The sequence below is a fragment of the Bison bison genome, unplaced genomic scaffold (genome assembly GCF_000754665.1).
Source record: "Bison bison bison isolate TAMUID 2011002044 unplaced genomic scaffold, Bison_UMD1.0 scf7180017864503, whole genome shotgun sequence".
Taxonomy (NCBI): Eukaryota; Metazoa; Chordata; class Mammalia; order Artiodactyla; family Bovidae; genus Bison; species Bison bison.
In genome coordinates, this window is record NW_011495061.1 from 1963997 (window position 1) to 1984969 (window position 20973).

The window sequence follows — 20973 nt, forward strand, 5'->3', positions numbered from 1 at the left end:
TAGCTTTTAATTAGTGGTAAGTGCATAAAAAGCTAAGCAAATGGAAAAAAAAGATTAATTCTGGGAGTAAAAAAGAATGTTATGGAAGAAAGGAAAGCTAATGGTAGTATATTACATGGGTAAGCAGTGGATAAAATTTGTATTGTAATAATGTAGACATTGAATATTGATCTAATCAGAATTATCAATATGATGTCTGAAGGGTGGAGATGAATATAAAGAAAAGCATTAAAGACAGTGGGGGTCATGATGTAATGATAAAAGGTGGGATTTATGAGGGACATGCTACAGTTTTATAGGAGCCCCCAAATCTTACCAAATACAAACACATAATGAAAATAACTTAAAAATTGAGAAAAAGCTAATCAATCAAAGTACAGTTGTAGTGGGGGGTTGTTAGTTTGCTCATTTCAGAATTTAGTAAATAAAATAGAAATGAGCTTCCTGAGTGTCTCAGTGATAAACAATCTACCTGCCAACGCAGGAGATGTGGGTGCAATACCTGGATTGGGAAGATCCCCTGGAGAAGGAAATGGCAACCTACTCCAGTATTCTTGGAGGGATAATCCCATGGACAGAGAAGCCTGGCGGACTGCAGTCCATAAGGTTGCAAAGAGTTGGACATGACTAGGTGCCTGAGCACACACGCATGGAATTATTGGAGAAACAGAAAATATAAATAGGGCATGCGTGTTAAAGTAACAACGGGAAATGTCATTTACCCTTCATACCGGCATAACTTCAGGAGTTACAATATCCACTGCTGGGAAGACTGGAAAACACAGATCTTCTTAACTTAAGATGGGTTACCTCCTGATAAACCCATCATAAGTTGAAAATACCTAACCTACCAAACAGAGTTTAGCCTGGCCTACCTCAAACGGGTGCTCAGAGCACTGTGCTTAGCACACTTACGTTAGCCTACAGTTGGGCGAAATCATTTGATATCAGATGTGTTACGATGAAGTGTTGCTAGAAATATAAATCACAACATTTGAGGGGGAAGTAACCTTTAAATATCTTTTAAAACTGTAAATGCTCATATTGTTTGACTCTGCAGTCTAAATTTTGAGAATCTGTCCTACAGAAATAATAAAACCAGAATGTGCTGTATGTGCCTAGAAGAATGTTCATAGTGGCAAAAAAATTGAGGAAAACCTGAATATTCATAAATAGAATAATTCTGGATAAAATTGACGTATGTCCATACCCAAATATTTATTCTGCTGTTAAGTTGGGGCTGTTTGTCAGCATGGACATATCATTAACTAGGAAAGCACGTGGTGAAATAATGTCTGATTTTCCCTATTCTTATAACATATATAGTGAAGACTGTGAATATGATGAAATATGTATCTGTGAGTATGTACTTGCAGATGGAGAAAGCCTCACCCAAGCTGCTGGCAAATTGTCCCGTTTGGGAGGTGGGATGAGGAGGAGGCAATTTTGATCTTTCACTTTTTATTACAAGCACGTGATACTTTTGTAATTAATTAAAAAATTAATAATAGATCAAATAAGAATTTTACCAGAGAAGACTTTTTCTAGGAATCATGTAGTGTTTAATCAGCAAGCACTTGGAAGTTTTTCGGGGTACAGAAGTGGATGTATGTTTCTGTGAATCACAGCAGCCTTTGTTTTCATTATCAGTAATCAGGATTGGCAGTGTGTTTTTTGTATTTTCATTAAGTATGAAGGCTGCCTGTTCTGGGCTCTGCTGTTCCACTTCTTTTTTTTTTTTTTTTGCCGTTCCACTTCTAAAATGTGCTTGCTTTCACTAGGACTCTCTTCATCAGTGGAATATAATGTAACAGAGTTGGAGCAAGAACTTGAAAATGTAAAGATTCTGAAGAAAAAATTAGGTATTGTACATTTTTTTCCTTTTTTCCTCGACTTATGTATTGGACTTTGTTTCTTATTAAAGACTTTACTGCAGTCTGTAATACTTGTAAAAATTATGAAATCTCTGTGTTACAAGCTTTCAGTCTGCCTAGAACCATTAATAAAGAATGTGTTTTAGTTTGGAGGAAGGATGAACATGGATTTATTCACTTTTTTAGTAGCTGTTTTGTATGTGTACAAAATGAGTTTTCATAGGTGATGATGCTCAAATATATCACCCCACTGTCTTTCACTTGTATTATTTCTGATAAGTAATCTTCTGTGATTCTTATCTTTCAGTTCCTTCTTTTCTTTGTATTTGTCCTTCTTGAGATCTGGGGCATTTCACGAGTATGTGGCTTAATGTCTTCCATCCCCTTGGGCAGTTGGTCATTGTCTCATCAGATACCGCAGCTGTTCCTTTTCTTTTACATCCTCAGACTTCAGTTACAATATGCTGGACGTTTTCATTCTTAAATTTTTCTGTTTTCTCTCCTTTTTAATTTATGTGCTTTGGTCTGATGTTTTCTACTGATCTGTCTTCAGCCACGATACAACTGTTGTCAGAACTATCTGTTGACCCTGAACTTCAGTCACAGTGTTTCTCAGCTCTAGAATTTCCATTTGGTTATGTTTCTTGATTCAAGTTGTGACATTTTCCATTTTGTTGCTTATACTAAGCATATCAGTTATTAACAGTTGCTGTAAAGTTGTTTTCTTTTATGTCCCGTATCAGGATCTGCTGAAAGTCTGCTTCTGTTGTCTTCTTTTTCTCTGTCCTACCTCCTGGTAACATTTCTCATACAAAACTGTAACGACTCTGCATGATGCTTTGTTCTCATTGAGAGGATTTACTTTCACTTCTGGTTAGAGTTAGAGTAGGGGCAGTTAGAGTATGGACAGGTCAGTCTAGTCTGTCTGGGCTTAAAGTCATTTGAGACTGGGTTTCGGTCTTCGTGAGGGCTCGTCTGTTTCCGATTTGTCCTTCCTCCTTGGGTACAGCTTGTCTTTGGTCCAGCTAAAAGCCTGCTTGCTCTGTTGTTGACTCTGACCCCATCTTCTTCATGCAGTGTAAGCCTGACAGAAGCAGTGCTCAGCTTCTCTGCCTCCTTCTGCCCCTTTTGGTTCCTCTTCTGAGCCTCTGAGCCACTGATGCCTTGAAGGGGAAAGCAGCTGAGTGTTTTTGCTCTCTCCTTTCCCTGTGAGCACAGCCTCTCAAATTCTGGCTGCCTTGGTAGCTCCAAGCCCTGCTTGTGTCTCGCTGGCTCTGTTGTGCGTGCTGGAAGCTTTGCTCCAGCATCGTTCTCTTCTGCCCTCAGCGTCTGTGTCATTCCCCAGCCTTGTGGGTCTGTTTGGAAAGCGCTGTGTGCGGGAGCATGGTGCACACTGAGGCCCCGTCAGCTCACCTGGCAGAGAATGGCCCTCAGCTTCCGTCATCATGGCAGCTCTCTGATATCTTCACACACACTGCTTTTTAAAAAATTAAATGTGATCCAGCTTTTCCAGTTGTGGCATAAGGATTGGGGTGAGACAAAGTAGACGTAGGTACTAGAAGTAGAGTTTTGCTTCCAGCCTGTAGAAAACCGGGAGTGTTTATCTTCAGGTTCGGGATTAGAGGGGATTCTTACCCATGTTACCCGGTACTCCAGATTTCTGCCAGTGTGTCAAACTATCAGAATGTAAATATGTAAATTAAAAAAAATACAGAGATAACTGTATTTTCAGGAGTAAGCTGTATATCCACAATGTATTTCATTAATAATTGAAATGTCTTTGCAGCATTCCCTGGTGGCTCAGACAGTAAAGAATCTGCCTGCCATGCGGGAAACCTGGGTTTGATCCCTGGGTTGGGAAGATCCCTCTAGAGAAGGGAACGGTAACCCGCTCTGGTATTCTGGCCTGGAGAATTCCATGGACAGAGGAGCCTGGCAGGCTGCAGTCCATGGAGTTGTAAAGAGTCAGACATGACTGAGCAACTTTCACTTCACTTAGCAGTGTTAAGATTCGAGCATCATAGGATTGAGCTGTATTTAATGTAGCAAACTGATTTTAAAATTAGTTTGTGTAGGAAAATTAAAAACAATTTATGGCTTTAGGAAAATATTTATGTAAAAATAATACATACTGGTTGTAGCAGTAGGGAATGAAAATGTAAATCTGGAGAGAATTTTTAGAAATTGCTGAAACATTCATTATATTTTGTTTTTTCTTCTAATAGAGAGGCGCAAAAAGGCTTCAGCATGGGAAAGAAACTTGGTGTATCCTGCTGTTATGGTTCTTCTCCTCATTGAGACAGTAAGGATTTATTTGCTGTTAAATAAAGCAAATTATTTTCTATTTACTTTAGCATTTGTGTATGGCAATTCCCTTAGCTAAATGTTTTCAGGTAAACTGGTTTTCTGTCAACAGGCTTAAAATCCATGTATGCTTTTTTTTTTTTTTGGTAAAAATTCAATAGAGCAAGAATTAAAATTAAGGGGAATTTTTAAAAAGTTCTCAAGATTATCTGTTTCCTCACAAAAGCAGGAAATTCATTCTTTTGTTTCAATTGAAAATTAAGAAGAGACATGGTGTTGCTGATACCCGGCTCAAACTCTGTGATAGGGTATGAAAATTATTGCATTAGTTCTGATAACATTTTAACCATCTGTTAAGTATGTGCAGTTGGGGGTTTCTAGTTGGTGAAATTGGTTAATAAATGGACCTATGTTACTAGCTTTTGTCTTAAGCTTTGAGATTACAGTACTTTGCAGAATTTTTGAGAATTTATTCTGAAATTTTTATGGTCTCATTATTTCAGGTTTATATGTAGAATTTTGGTCTTTACTGCTTTTCCTCTATTCTAAAGCATACATTTGGTTGGTTACTGAGATTTTAATATATGTATATTGGCAAAATGTCTTTGAAATTCAGAACTGATGGTTTACTTTTTCTGTTGCAGTCCATCTCTGTCCTCTTGGTGGCTTGTAATATTCTTTGCCTGTTGGTTGATGAAACAGCAATGCCAAAGGGAACAAGGGTAAAGTAAAACGCTTGCTGCCTTTCTTTTTGTTGCTAAAGTCTTCTGTGTCTTTCTGTTGCTAAAGTCTTCTGTGTCTGCCCCGAGCGCTTCAGATAGGTAGATGGAAGTGTCCGCCTTTATGTATATATATACTTCAAGCTGTGTGAACTTCTTTATGCAAGAGCTTTCGTAAACAGTGTTTATAAACTATGTTTTTTGTTTCTAATTTCTTATTTTAGATTGTCTGGGCCTTGTATCAAGTGTCAGAGTTTCCTTTTATACTTTGTATTAGAGTTTATCTTTGTTTTACTGAAATTCATATTTGTGATCCTTTAAGAAAATGTATATTCTGTGAAATAGTGAAATATAAAGAGTTTATGTTGAGATGATTGGATGGCATCGTCGAGTCTATGGACAAGAGTTTGAGTAAGCGCTGGGAGTCGGCAATGGACAGGGAAGCCTCGCGTGCTGCAGTCCACGGGGTTGCAAAGACTCAGACACGACTGAGCGACTGAAGTTTGCAAAAGATCCAAATATGGTTGTAAGGACTCATGCTTCAGAAGAGTTAGACATTGTGTGAACTTGAATCAAAATGTTCAGTTGTTGGAGGGAGTCAGATGTACATCTTTTCACAAATTGACTTATTAATTTTTTCTCTTTTAAAAAAATTAATGATTTTATTAAATTCCAGAAGTTAGTCTGTTTATATATATTTTCCATATGGAAAGTAATTTCCACTAAATACTCATATAAGCCTTTCTTTTTCTAGGTGTCTTTATTAACCTTTGGATACTTAAAGTAGCCTTTACGTTTTGACATTTTATTAACCTTTTTGAAGTTAGCACCTTTGCCATTTCCCCGTAGAAATGACTTCAAAACTTTTCCAGACTTTTCATTCTTTGGGGGGGAAAAAAAATTTCCTTAACTCTTTCTAGGATCTTCTGGTCTAAGAATTAAATTGAAATGAGACAGATTAACAGAAGAAAACTTTCAATTATGTGTATAAGGGAGCGCTGTAAGAATAACGAGACCCCAGGACAAGCTGGGTAACTGAGGCTTATATTGCATCTTAGAGAAGAAGAGGGTAGGGCTTGTGACTTTGCGGGGAATAAAGGCAGTTCTCCTGGAGATGGAGAAGCAGCCGTTTGGTAAACAGTTGGGACCCAGAACAGACTTTGGTCTCTAGGTCCTGCCAGGTTCCTGGGACCACACGCAGCCCTGACCCTGGAGGGCCTGGCGACAGTGGTCGTCGTGGACCAGGGCCTCTGTCCACACTCTTCCAGGCAGTTACGGGGTGAAGCGGAGGCGGGCTAAAGTGGAAGGCTGGCTGTCTTCTGTTTCTTAAAAACAATCAGCCTGAAGTGACCCTCATGCCAGAGAGATGCCTTTTGCGGTAGCAGACTTTGCTTCCCTACACGCCTCTTCTCTCTGCACCACATGATCCACTTTTTGTCTCACAGAAGAAAGCCAGTATTTATCTTAATTCCTTCCCTTCAGTCCAGGATACAGAAGTGAATTCTTTGGGCAGTATTTTCAGTTTAACTCCCTGCCCCAGTGCCTTCAGCACCTGATCACCTCTCACTGCTGGAGCCTCCCAGCTTGCTCCAGGTTCCTGATCCACTAACCGACAGCAACAGGGAGCAGCCCTCTTCCACCCACAGCCTCGTCCTCGTCACTGTTTAGACACAGGTCCGGTGACGGAGCAGGGAGTCCTCTACCGTGCTGACCTCTGTCTGCTTTTTAACCCAGTTGCATGTAGTGTACACTGGGAAGGCCCAAGCCCCGCGACACACTTGTGTACCGTTCCCTTCCCGCGTGGTGGACAGGGACAGACACGTGGTGGGCTCTGTTTATGATTGTGTAATAAAATCCGAGCGTCTTACTCCTGCCCGTAGGCCTTCTCTTGAGACAGAGAATGTTTCCAAGGTGTTTTCCATCCGAGTTAATAAGATTTCTATTAGCATTATTTATTTTTCTTCAAAAGATTGACAAAAATTGACAAATTCTTTGTCCCTTACCTTATTTATATATGAAATTTCAGTGAGTATTCTAACTTCTGTATGCCTGTACAAATTAGGTTGTATAAATAATATGTATAATGTTATTGATTGTTTTTTGTTTTTTTCATTAGGCTGACTTTATATTCCTAATTATCCTGGTGTATCTGTTACATGTCATTGAAGCTGATACCAGAATAATAGTTCGTATTCAGAGAGTTGCTTTAATTAGTAAGCTTAGAAAAAATTGTCCCTACTTCAGTAGGAAATGAGTTTTTGCCTTTCTGGCCTTTTAATAAATACTGCTTTTCTTGCTTGTTTTGTTAAGTTCCAGATAAAGGTAGGTTTTGAGAATAGATATAATGTTTAGGAAACAAGGTGCAGCATTGCATTTGAAAGATCTGTGCTGATTAAATCCCTGAACTCCTTAGGGGATGAAACTTTGACGAGCAGTAACGGGATGCGAGCATTCCCTGTCTTCCGTCCTCAGCTTACTCCTGACGGACTTTAGTTGTATACTTTTTATATGTTGCCTCCAGGTTCAGACAATTAATGTTCTATTCTTACTGTACTATTATATTTAAAGATTTTTTTTCCCCAAGAGTATTTTAGGATTTAACGATAAACGCAGATAAAGAATCTAACTGCCAGTGCAGGAGACTCAGGAGACAAGGGTTGAATCCCTGGTTCAGCAGGATCCCCGGGAGGAGGAAATGGCAGTCCACTCCAGATGTATTCTCATCTAGGAAATTCCATGGGGTCACAAAGAGTTGGACACCACTAAACGTGCGTGCACAGACACGCACGCACGCGCGCGCGCACACACACATCATGTCATTTGATAAGTGACTTAAATTGTATCTGAGACGAAACAGAAACGTTTGAGCTTGTTGAGTGTTACCATGTGGCTGGTTTCGCTGGTGAGTTCAGCCTCATCCCGTGTTTTATTCTCCTTTGAAAGCCTAGATGTTATTCCAGGGTATTAAACATTTCTAATTTCAACTGTCCTATATTTATGAAACAGCAATTTTAGGGAAACCAAATGTAATAGTATCACTGAATTCTGAAAAGTGTTTTTTTCCCCCCCAGGGGCCTGGAATAGGAAATGCTTCTCTTTCTGCTTTTGGTTTTGTGGGAGCTGCACTTGAAATCATTTTGATTTTGTATCCTTTCTTTAACTGAAGTTCTGTCTGTTAACAAGTTTTCTGGGAGTGGTAATTTACTAAGACACTTTCCTGCAAGAAACACAAGTCAGTCTTCCTCAAGCACTCCGAGTGGCATTTTGTTCTGTTTTCCTCTGGGCCTGTTGAGGACTTGAGGAAACATTCTTCGGAGTTTTTTCCTTGATTCTCACAGCTATCTCATGGTGTCCTCTGTCGTCGGTTTCTACAGCCTCCGAGTTTTTGGAAATTTCATTCCCAAGAAGGACGACACAACCATGACAAAGGTAAGGTCCTTTTAAGTCTTAGGTGGCTGTGCCCCTCTTTGCCTTCCAGGACAAGTGGACTGTTTTTTAGTGGTCGCCCTGAATGGTTCCTTGCGGTTCTAGGTATTTGTTTGTGAGTTGCGTAAACACACACTGGAAGATTTTCAAAATGCGAAATGAGTGGGAAAAGGATGTGCTCTGTTTAATTTGGATGGTGTCCATTCACTTGTAAATGCGGAGAACCGCAGAGCTTGTTAACCAGCTATAGAAGGCTCCTGAAAGGACCCTTTTTTCCTGCAAAGAAAACGTATTGCTAATGAGTAACTTTGATTGTGCTGACTGTACTTCAGGGAGCTTGTTTGAAATCTGAAGAACTTAGTTGCTACAAGTAGTAGAGACAAAGTATTTCAAATTTGAATAATTAAAGCAAGACGGAAGAGTTCTATTCAGAAACATTTTGTAGTCTGAGGCTAATTTGACTTTCTACAATATGTCATTGGCTTCTGAGTAACAAAGGCTGTTATCTTATATAGAGACTGCATTTGTAAAATATTCCCACAGGCTGACAATGAAGAATCACAGGAGCGGCTGGCTTCTTTTTTTTTTTTTTATGACATTTTCCTTATTTTCAGCATATCTAAAGGGAAGGTGTTATTTTTACATATCTTTTTCTGTCTATTTAAAATGTTATAGCTTCTTGAGATATTTAGCATAAGTAAACGTGAGTGCTAATCTGTGCTTCTGGCATCTTTTATTTAATGAAAGAATAAGCATAGGGTATATTGAAATAGAATTGCTAGAGTTTAGGTGTTTTAGATTTCTGGATTTTGGCTTTACTTCTTAGTTTACATTAGAAGTAGATATTGTATATCTGGGCTGTAGTCTTGGCTTTAAAAACAGAGTCATAAGTATTGAAGTATTAATTCTTTTTTAACCTGTTAGGTGAATCCTTTTGAAATCAGCCTCTGTCATTAATGTAAAATGCAATTTTCTCTTTGTGTCAGGTACCATAAATACCTTCTAGAACTTACCAATAGAACTTTAAATGTCTGTAGAAAACCTTTCTGGTTCTCTTTGTTTTCTGTATTGAATAGTATCATTAAGAAGTTAGCAAAGTACTGTAGGTAACTAGAACGTACAGTAACTTGCCAGTATGTGAGTGGATTTTACTTAAGCGTGTACTGTGTGGCTGCCCAATATCCTTCCTGATTTCTCATAACAGATCATTGGGAATTGTGTGTCAATCTTGGTTTTGAGCTCCGCGCTGCCTGTGATGTCAAGAACACTGGGTAAGTTTAAATGAGAACTTTTCACGTAAAGTCTGTACCTTTTCAAGTGTCTTTTCTAAACTTCCTAAACTTCTAAACTTTTCCCAAAAGATCACTCTTTGAAATAAATTATTTCTTCCCACGTTATTTTATACCTTTACTTCTATAATTTATTTGTATATAGGGCTGTACCAAAACAAGCACTTTTATCAAATAAAGATCATTGATTTTTTTCAAATGCTTAGAAATATTCCTTTCCAAACAGTAGTCTTTATTTTTTTTCACTGACTGGTTAAGCTTTTGAGTCCTCTAGTGAGGAACTGTGAAGTTTTTGTTTTTGTTTTAAATAAAACAATGTTTAATGTCTAGAAAATATTAAACTAATTTTTTCCTACATGAAATGTTTTTAAAAACGTATAATTTAGTATGTGGTTTAAAAAATTGATAATCTGTAAAACGTACTTTAAGCTGCTTTTATGTCCAGGGCATAGTCTTGAAAGCAGTGAGAGCTTTGAGAGCACTGACATACCCACACTGACTTAAAGGGTGTACTTTAGCTCCTTAGTTTTTACTTGCCTGCCATTCATATAGTTTTCTTAATTTTTCGATGTACAAGAATATTTTGGTCGTCTTTTAAAAGTAAAACATTTCCACTTTGTCATTGAAACAGTTGAATAAATCTTCATTTGATGTTCATATCTTTTGTAAAACACTGTAGCAGACTGTATTCTCAGTTATTGGCTAAATATTGTTTCAGACGAAAGTTTCCACTAGGCAGTTCTGTTCCATTTTCTAGTCTCAGATTTTGACTTGAGCGTTCACAAATTATTTTTTAAAATCCCATTATTCAACCTTAACAACTAGCTAATGACAAAAATTGCAAGTAACTTTGAATTGCTTTTGTTTTAGCTCTTATGTTGCCTCCATTATTTATTTAAAACTCATAGCTCTCAGGGATGCAGGCTGTGCCAAGAAAGTATAAGCATCATAGTGATCTTCATAATTCTTACAGAGAATTCCATATTTTAGTAAAAAGTGAAATCTAAGTGTAAGTGTAAAAGGGACTGCCTTTCCACAGACTAACACAAAGCTCATTTACTTAAGAGGTCTTATTTCCTTTGTGTTGCATTATAGGACTTGTTATTGTTTTGACATCTGCTTATGGTGTGCTCATCTTGAAAATGCCGAAAAATACATTTTTGTAAGTTGGTTTGTAGCTGTTGTCATTTGTATTATGGAAGTCCAACAATTTCTGTGATGCAGCCAACCTACCATTTTATCATGTATGAAGTTCACTGCGCACTGTTATTTAAGATTAATTGTTAATAGTAACATATACTGATTTTATGGAATAAAATTACACGCTGAGTACCATTTTAATACAAAGAAAACAAATTAATGGCAAAATGTGCTTTTTGAAGATCAACACATTAAATTCCTGAGTAGTTTGCCATAGAGATAAATAAAAAGAAGAAAAAGAAAGATGGGACAATTAAAATGCAGCTAACAAACGCCTGGCCCCAGCTGTCCAAACAGGATTAATGGAGTGTATTAGGTACAGTGAGTCATGTGGTGCTTTGCAAAATATCAACACACACTGAGTTACATGTTATGCCCAGTGGCACTGAATAGATGAAAAGAAATAAATACGTTAAACAGATTCATAGAGGCTTTTCACAGTATTAAAAAAGCACATTTCTAGACTAAAAGAAAAAGCTTTATTTTAGTATTATGGGAAATGCAAACTAGAGAGTTACTTTGTCGTTCCTCTATTAACCCTTTAGAATTGAGTCTTTGATTTTAAGAAGATAAAATATAGAGAATTGTCATGAATATTATCCTAGTGTATAACGGGATTTTGATTTACTAGCTGAAAAGCTTATAAGACTAGAATAGAGGATGTATTTAACAACCGAATTCCAAGCTGTGAAAGTTTTCGCTCTTTCTCATTGCCTCTCACAAGGGAGTCCTGACCTTAGGGTGCTCTCATTTGCTTCTGTGAATTCAACCAGCATTCTCAGTTAAATAAGAAACCAAGGAACAAGGGAAATTATCATTTACCTGTATAAGTGCAGTTTTTCTCTTATTTTAATAATTTTTAGTAATGAGAACTTTAACTGAAAATTAGAAATATTTTAAATCCTGTATAAATAATTCATTTGATGATATTTTTGCTTCAAAAATGAAAATATTTTTTAAACAGTGTAATTTGCCAATTGCTATTGCTGTGCCATAAGTGTAAAATATAGCTTTAGAGTTGAATGCCTGGTGTGATATGACAGACTTATTACAGAATTCCTCTGAAATAGCTTCCTATCTTTAAATAGAGAAGATTTTGTACTAATTTTAAAAATTGCCACTGAGTAGATTTTAGAAGTATATCACTTAACCACAAAGCATTAGGTTGCGAGGAGCATTTTGGCCATGTATTCTTAGCCAAATGAAATTAATAGAAAGAATAGCATTTTGTCCATGGGAAACATGAAGGATCTGTGCTTGAGATTTTTTATTCGAACTCTTTAAAACCTTTTAAAAGTGATGCCATACCAGGGGATATGATTTCTAAAGTGTTGTTTTGTTGCCTATATATAGTGTGCAGTTTTTAAAGAATCCAATGTTTTTGAGGCTATGATGTCCATATTTTTAGTAATCAGTTTACTCTTTGATATAATGAACTCTCAAGATGATTAGAGGAGATGGTTGACTAACAAAGTGAAAATAGAAGAGGCTCAAATCTAGTAAATTACCTATAGATGTCCAGATTTTCTGTAATATGTTTTAAAGGCAGCCGTGAATTTGAGAATAAATTTTGTGAGATTGCGGACATGTTCTTTGTTATTCTTAATCAAGAAACAACTGAGGGATTGACAGTTTTTACCTTATTCTTTATTTGAAATCTCTTAACAGGAAAAGTTTTCTCAGATACAACCAATAGACTTTGAAATACTGTTACTAATTTCTATTATGAAATTATTTTTATAGTTATGGTTTCATCTCAAAATTTTTTCTGTAAATTTTAAGTTATTCAAGGCCCAAGTGCAGACATATATTTTTATATTTAAATTTATATGGATGCTTACTCTATTAAAACAAAAAACCTCGACTTATTCTTCCAAGTCAGCTGGAATCTGTTTTTGGTGTTTCCATGTATTATTTCTCATCTGGGTCCCCTCTAGCTCATCATCTCGCAGGAGATGAAGTGGATTATTCTCTTTTGTTCCTTGATGGAGGGAGCATGTTTAGACACTGGTCCTTCGAGGGAGAGGTCCTTATTTGGGTTTTGTGAATGTACTACTAATCTTTACCCCAAGCTTTCCCTCCCCAGTGTGAATCAGAAAGAAATGATCCTTAGACATGACAAATGAGAACTCAAAAGTATAAATCATGATATATATTCCTAGTTATGACTTTCATGTAAAAGTAACTCTTAAGCCCTGTATTGAAAATTTCTTAGCAAAAAATTCTATGTGACTTCATTATATTCTGTTATATCGAAGAGAGTAATAAATGAGTGGTGTGACTAACTTTTGATTGATTACTAATGGTCTTATAACTGAACAATAAATTTGTGTATCTAGTTAGGATTTTTAATAGTAAAGAGAGAGCATTCTGTGTCAAATGTCTGAAAGAATTCAGAGAGTCACCACTGCTCACTCCTCAGCATTCACGTTCCCGGGGTCCACATGTCGCGTCCTTCTGATGCTGCTCTTATTTCAGAGTCCCTCCTGCCTGAGAGAAGGTTGTATTGGCCACACATTCTAAAGAATTTAGCCGGCTGTTGACATACATTCAAATCCCTTGAATTTTAATTTGATATAAAATATTTTTTCATATGAAGATAATTTCAGTTAGGATTATTCAGTTGGAAGATATAAGATGTAGTTTTTTAAATGTAAACCACAGTAAGGTTATAGTTTGCATTGAGAACCAAGACCCTCCCACCCTGACTGAGAATACTTAAGAGCACACGTGTGCATGGCCAACTCTGAGACCGAGGAACAGGCTATCTCCTCCTTTGTAGGAAGTTCTATTTTAAAATTAGTTTTTAATAAGTATGTACATGAGCAAATTCTACTTATAAAGGATATTAAAAATTAGATCTCAGGCTTGAATTCCTTATGACCACCACTTTTAATCCCAGTCCCCTCTTCAGAGTTTCCAAGAACCAGTTTAATGTGTATAGTTATTTAAAATCTTTTTCTGGGTACACACACACACACAGACACAGCACTATGTAGAAAATTGAAAACTCTCACCTGGGTATTACTTTATGTGACTCCTAACTTCAGTGTCCACCCAGTAGGAGTTAGAAGAGGTTTCGAACTCATTTCTTGTACCAGAATTCAGTCAGCTGAAAATGAATTTCAAACTAGAATACTTACCTCTTCCTGCTCAGATCACCTCTGGCTTCCGAGTCGCCCAGTTGTGTGGGTTTTGCTGTTGTCTTAATTGTTCTGCCGCACTTGCGCTTTGTAAGCCCTCTTCTCAGATCTCCTCTGTCTTCATTTCTGGGCACCACTCACTTTTTCTCCTTCTCCTTCTCCGGCCGTCCTTCGACTGTCTCTCATTGCTCGTCAGCCTCACCCACGCACTTGCCCCCACCGCCCTCCCTGAGCTGGGGCAGCGGCCGCGGCCCTGTTCTCCACGTGGCGTCCCGCAGCTCCTCACATGGGCCGTTCCGACAGCAGGACCCATTCGTGCGTGTGTGTGCGTCTGTCCTCCCCACTCCTTCCCTCCTGCCCTCACTCCCTCCTGCTCTTTCTGCCCTCCCTTGTCCTTCCCTTTTAGTCCTCAGGCACTTTCTATACCGTGCACCAAACCAGAGAGTTGGGAGTTGCGTTAGGAACCTCCATGTCTGGTACCAACACCTAAGGGCCCTGCTGTTTTCATCTTGTTACTCTCTCTCACATGGGGCTTCCCCGGGGGTCCAGTGGTGAAGACTCTGCACTTCCATTCAGGGGGCATGGGTTTGATCCCTGGTCAGGGAACTGAGATCCCACATGTCACACAGCACAACCAGAGAAAAAAATTTTTCTCACATTCACTCTGCCTTTCCATTTCCTTTAATAAAAGAAAAGTGAAAAGAATCAGATTTGTTTGTCAGGTAATCAAAGCAGAGGGTTGAGTGTATGGTTTTAGTTTAATATTTCGTTGTGAAGGATTGCTCATGAGCTGGGTTTTAAACACATGTTCTTTCCTCTGAGGAGAGGAGAGTAGGAAGTACGGCTGAGCAAAAGCACTAGTGTTAGCCATTCACTGGTGTGTCTGACTCTTTGCGACCCCGTGGACTGTAGCCGAGTGGGCTCCTCTGTCCATGGGGTTCTCCAGGCAAGAATATTGGACTGGGTTGATATTTCCTTCTCCAAAGGGTCTTCCCAACCCAGGGATTAAACCCACATCTCCTGCATTGCAAGCAGATGCCTTACAACTGAGCCACCTGGGAAGCCCTAAAAGCACCAGGGAAGTGTTTAGTTTTTCAGATGAGGCCATGACATTGAGAGCTACTCTGGAGGCCCCCCATCTCGGGAGAGTTTCTCTAGGAAGAGAGTGAGTGGATCTCTATTGGAGATCTTAAACGTTCACTTGTTTTAAAATTAGTACTTTAGGTTTGTTCTTGGACTATGATTATAGTTCCCTTTCATTTAACTTTAGTTTGTATTAAAATTCATATACATTAGTTCCTCTGGACTAGTAAGTTAAATTGCCTTCACATTAGGACAAAATGTATTTGTAGCATATAAACAGTGATGACCAAAATTGATTTGATATTTACAAGCACACTTTCCCATCTCCAAGCCCACACTGGCTCACATTGTTCCCACAACCCTCCCCAGCTTTGCTCTACCTCTCCAAGTCTTCTCATTCTGTAAAGACAGGTCAGATCCTCTGTCACGTGTGAAAGGTGTATCGGATTCTTGCTTCAGCCTTGTGTTACACTTGTTTTAAAAAGAGAAAAAGGAGTGAAGCATTGGACACATACTCCAGTGTGTTTGAACCTAGAATACACTGTGCAGAGTGAAGTAAGCCAGGCACAAAAGGCTCCATAGTCTGTGGCTCCTCTCGCATGGGGCGTCCAGAACAGGAAAATCCGTAGAGACGAGAGTGGTTAGCGGTGGCCAGAGGTGAGGGGGCAGTGGAGAGGGCTGGGGTAGTGATAGAAATGTTTTTCGGTTAGATCGAGATGGTGGCCAATACTTGTTCTCTGGCTTGACTTGTAATCTTATCCCAAGGGTAAGTTTTTTTCTTAAATTTTTATTTGTTGTTTTTTTTTTAGCCTAGCTGACATACAGTATTAGCTTCAGATGTTCAGCACAGTGATTTGATGCTTGTGTACATTATGCATTGATCCCCACCATAAGCTTAGGGTGAGCATCTGTCATACAGAGTTATTACAGTGTTACTGACCATATTCTCCATGCTGTATATTAAGTCCCTGTGGCTTATTTATTTAATAACTGGAGGTTTGTACCTCTTATCCCCCTTACATCTTTCACCCACCCTCCCACTTGCCTCCCCTCAACCTGTTTGTCCTCTGTATCTGTGAGCCTGTTTTCATTTTGGTTTGTTTTTTAGTTTCCACATATAAGTAAGATCATATGGTGTTTGTGTTTCTCTGTCTGGCTTGTTTCATGATACCTCTCGATGCGTCCATGTGTTGCAAGTGGCAAGATTTCAGGGTTTTAATGGCTGACTAATGCTGCCTTGTGTGCATGTAACTGTGTATGTATTGTGTGTCTTACATGCCCTTTATCCGCTCCTCTGTCAGTGCACACTTGGGTTACTTCCATATCTTGGCTGTTGTAAACAATGCTGAGTGAACATCGAGGTGCATGTGTATCTTGAATTAGTGTTTTGCTACTCTAGCCTTCTTTTCTTTTCTGTTTGCATGAAATACTGTTTTCCACCTCCTTTCTTTCAGTCTGTGTGTGCCTTTAGATCTGAAGTAAGTCTCTAGTGAGTAGCGTATAAATGGGTCTTGTAATTCTTTTAGCCACCGTATGCCTTTTGATTAGAGCATTTAGTTCATTTATCTGTTTTAAAATAATTATTTATGGGTACTTATTTATTACCAGTTTGTTAATTGTTTTTAAGGTTTTTGGGTAGTTCTTTGTTTCTTCATTTCTTCCCCTCCCTTGTGATTTGATGACTTCGTTTAATGTTATATTTGTATTTCCTTCTGTTTAGTTTTCATGTGTTTTTACTGTTTTTATGTTTGAGGCTAATATGATATTCATGCATAACAACCTCCTCTGTGTAGAGCAGTCCATTTTAAGTTGATGGTTGCATCAATTTGAGCAGTTTGTAAAAGCACTGCATCTTACCCTCTTCTTCCTCACACTTTATGTTTTTGGCATCACATTTTATATCTTTTTATTTTGTGTGTCACTTGACTATTGTTTTAGATATGGATGTTTTTCACTACTTTTGTTTTTTAACCTTTATGCTAGCTTTACTGGAGCTTCCCAGGTGGCTCAGTGGTAAGGAATCTGCTTGCCAGTGCAGGAGATGCAGGAAATGTGGGTTCGACCCCTGGGTTGGGGAGATCTCCTGGAGGAGGAAATGGCGACCCACTCTAGTATCTTGCCTGGAAGATTCTATGCATAGAGGAGTCTGGTGGGCTGCAGTCCAGGGGTCGCAAGGAGTCAGATGACTGCGTGCATGCCTGCTGGCTTTACAGGTCACTGAGCCATTACCTTTATGCTTGCCTTTACTGGTGAGATTTTTTTTTTCTTTTATAATTTTCTTGTTTCGAGTTATGGCGTTTTCTTTTCCCTGTAATGAAGTACCTTGTTAAGCCAGTTTAGTGGTGATGAACCAACTTTCTTAGCTTTTGCTTATCTGGGAAATTATTTCTTCTTCAGTTCTAATAATCTTGCTGGTTAGAGTATTCTCGGTTTTGTCTTTTCCCTTCAGTACTTTCATATATTATACCAGTCCCTTCTGGCCTGTAAAGGTCATACTGAAAAACCAGCTGAACTGTGGGGGTTCCCTTGAATGTGATTAGTTGTCTTTCTCTTGCTGCTTTTAAGAGTCTTTCTTTAATGTTTGACATTTTAATAATAACGTGGCTTGGTTTGGGTCTGTTTGGGTTCATCTTACTGGCGAGCACATCCTCCACCCCTCTCCCCCACCAACGTTTACTCATGCTCTGATGGATAGCCCAGCTCCCCTCTTTCTCCTGCAGTGACAATGTGTTCCTACTCCCAGTGCTTCCGAGACGTGTGCCGTTAGATTAACGTCCAGCCTCTGTGCGCTGGCACAGCACGGCGTTTATGCCCACCTGTGTGTCCCACTCAGTGCTGCAGCCCTGGTTCAGGTTGTGACAGGGGCGCTCTTCTGATGTGCTGGGGTAAGAATCGAATACAGCTCTGTCCATGAGGTCGTTGAGTGTGTTACTTTGTCTGTGGTGAATAATTTCATCACCACCTATTCCCTGGCATAACCTAACATGTCATTTGAGAGTCATCTCAGCCATTAACTCCACAGATAAAGTTTTCCTTGAATTTCTCCCCCTTTAAGCTCCCTCCTGCATACTCCCATAATACTTCTCTCTGCTGCTGCTGCTGCTAAGTCGCTTCAGTCGTGTCCGACTCTGTGCGACCCCAGAGACGGCAGCCCACCAGGCTCCCCCGTCCCTGGGATTCTCCAGGCAAGAACACTGGAGTGGGTTGCCATTTCCTTCTCCAGTGCATGAAAGTGAAAAGTGAAAGTGAAGTCGCTCAGTCGTGTCCGACTCCTAGCGACCCCATGGACTGCAGCCTACCAGGCTCTTCCATCCATGGGATTTTCCAGGCAAGAGTACCGGAGTGGGGTGCCATCGTCTTCTCTGGATACTTCTCTCAGTCCTCTGCATATCTGCCGTGTCGCTCATCACACTGTCTTCTGACTGCTCACGTTTTGCTCCACAAAACTGTGGTCTCCTTAAGGAAAGCCGTGGTCAGGTATACCCAGTGTCTGCATGTAGCATTTAGGTCATGTGTGCGCAACAAGGAACTCATGTGCTTTTCAGTTTTCCATTTTACTTAATTGTACAGAGACATCCATGAAGGGAATAAATGGCATACATACCTACTTGTAACTCTTACAGTACTGTGTAGGGTTAGGAATATGATAGGAACTCAAAAATACTGTAAAATGTGACTCATACCACAACAGCAAGTACAGAAATAAAGAATTTCTAATTAAATCTATTTGGCACAGCCATACACTAATATATCCATGCATGGTATGGAGTATATAGTGTGAAGCCTGTTAAATACATTTTAACAGCTTTATTGAAATAAATGAAAATGACATATTGTAAACTGTACTCATTTTAAGTGTGTAATTTGATAAGTTTTGCCTTAACGTGTGTGACTGTGAATCTGTCACTGCAGTCAAGACAGCGAGCAAGTCTGTCGCCTGCAGATGCTCCCTTCTGGCCCTGGGTAGCTCCTCCTCATACCATCCCCCACCTCCCCAACCCCAGTGTCCCCAGGCAACCACTGACCTTTCTGTGACAATAAAAGTAGTTCACATTTCCTAGAATTTTTTGTAAGTAAAGTCATTTACTATGAACTATTTTTGTTTCTTTAACTCATTGTGTTTAAGACCAACCCATGCTATATGTGTCAATAGTCTCTTTTCTAGTATTGCATTGTTTGTATATATCACAGTTTGTTTTTCTGCTCACCCACTGAAGGACATTTGAGTTGTTTACAGCTTCTGCCAAGTCGCTTCAGTCGTGTCCGACTTGTGCAACCCCATGGACTGCAGCCTACCAGGCTTCTCCGTCCATGGGATTCTCCAGGCAAGAACGCTGGAGTGGGTTGCCATTTCCTTCTCCATTACAGCTTCTAGCTACTATTATAAATGAAGCTGCCATGGACATTCACATCTAAGTCTCTGATTATATGAATTTAGACTTTCATTTCTCTTGGGTAGTAACTGTTAATAGAAATGGAATGCCTGGGCGTATACTTCAGTTTTAAAGGAATGGCCAAACTGTTTCAAAGTGCTCATGCCATTTTTATGTCTGCATCACAAGTGCATGAAAACTCTGCATGAAAACTTCTTCTACACCTTTACCAATACTTGGTATAGTCACTCAGTTTAAGGTCAGCCCCTCTAATAGGTGTGTAGTGAACTTAACTTGAATTTCCCAGATGACTAATGTGCTCATTTGTCATCTGTATATTTTCTTTGATGAAATATTTATTCAGATCTTTGGCTCGTTTTAAAAATTAGGTTGATTTTCATATTGTTGAGTTTTTTGTGCTATTTACATATTCTGGATAAAGGTTCTTTATCAAGATATGTGATTTGAAAATATTTCCCCCATTCAGTGGCTTGTCTTTTTATTCTTTTACCAATATTTTAGAAAGTACAGATGTTCTTAATTGGATGAAATCAGATTTACCAAATTTTCTTTTATGGATTGTGCTTTTGGTGTCATATATACTAAGTCTTCCTCTAACCAAGGTCACAAAGATTATCTCTTGTGTTTTCTTCTAGAAGCTTTATACTTAGGTCTGTGACCTATTTTGAGTTAATTTCTGTATATAGTATAAGGTATGAATTAAAGTTTATTTCTTGGCATATGGTAACCAATTACTGAAGCTTGAGAATTCTCTTCCACTCAGTTGCTTTTGAAACTTCGTTGGGAACCAGTTGTCCATCTATGTGTGAGTGTGGGTCTCTTTCTGAACTCAGTTGTGTCCTATTGATGTCCTTGTCTTTACAGTAGTACTACACCATCTGGGTTAATGTGGGCTGATGATGAGACAAAAAGATATGGCACTGAAAGATGAACTGCCCAGGTCGGTAGGTGCGCTGTTGGACAAGAGAGGAGAAATAACCTCAGAAAGAATGAAGAGGCAGAGCCAGAGCAAAAACAACACCCAGCTGTGGACATGATGGTGATGGGAGTGAAGTCCATGCTGTAAAGAGCAATATTGCACAGGAACCTGGAATGTCAGGTCCATGAGTCAAGGTAAATTGGAAGTGCTCAAACAGGAGAAGGCAAGAGTGAACATCAATATTTTAGGAATCAGTGAACTCAAATGGACTGGAATGGGCGAATATAACTCAGATGACCATTATATCTACTACTATGGGCAAGAATCCCTTAGAAGAAATGGAGTAGCTATCATGGTCAACAAAAGAGTCTGAAATGCAGTACTTGGATGCAATCTCAAAAACGACAGAATGATCTCTGTTCATTTCCAAGGCAAACCATTCAGTATCACAGTAATCCAAGTCTGTGCCCCAACCAGTAATGCTGAAGAAGCTGAAGTTGAATGGTTCTATGAAGACCTACAAGACCTTCTAGAAGTAACACCCAAAAAAGATGTCCTTTTCATTATAGGGGACTGGAATGCAAAAGTAGGAAGTCAGGAAACACCTGGAGTAACAGGCAAA

At 39.0% G+C, this 20973-nt stretch overlaps 1 protein-coding gene across 3 annotated transcripts in view; it reads left to right on the forward strand.

Moving 5' to 3' along the window:
* LMBR1 (limb development membrane protein 1) overlaps positions 1-20973 on the forward strand; it is a 135170-nt gene that overhangs the window by 94485 nt on the left and 19712 nt on the right. The window contains exons 10-16 of one of the 3 annotated variants that reach the window (XM_010829259.1): positions 1782-1862; positions 4100-4176; positions 4823-4900; positions 7969-8042; positions 8236-8326; positions 9528-9594; positions 10708-12468. In XM_010829259.1, coding sequence (XP_010827561.1) covers positions 1782-1862; positions 4100-4176; positions 4823-4900; positions 7969-8042; positions 8236-8326; positions 9528-9594; positions 10708-10778 — 539 coding nt within the window. In that variant the 3' untranslated portion in view covers positions 10779-12468. Of the gene's footprint in view, positions 1-1781; positions 1863-4099; positions 4177-4822; positions 4901-7968; positions 8043-8235; positions 8327-9527; positions 9595-10707; positions 12469-20973 lie in introns of those variants that run through there. The other 2 variants (XM_010829257.1, XM_010829258.1) reach the window with 2 other exon arrangements.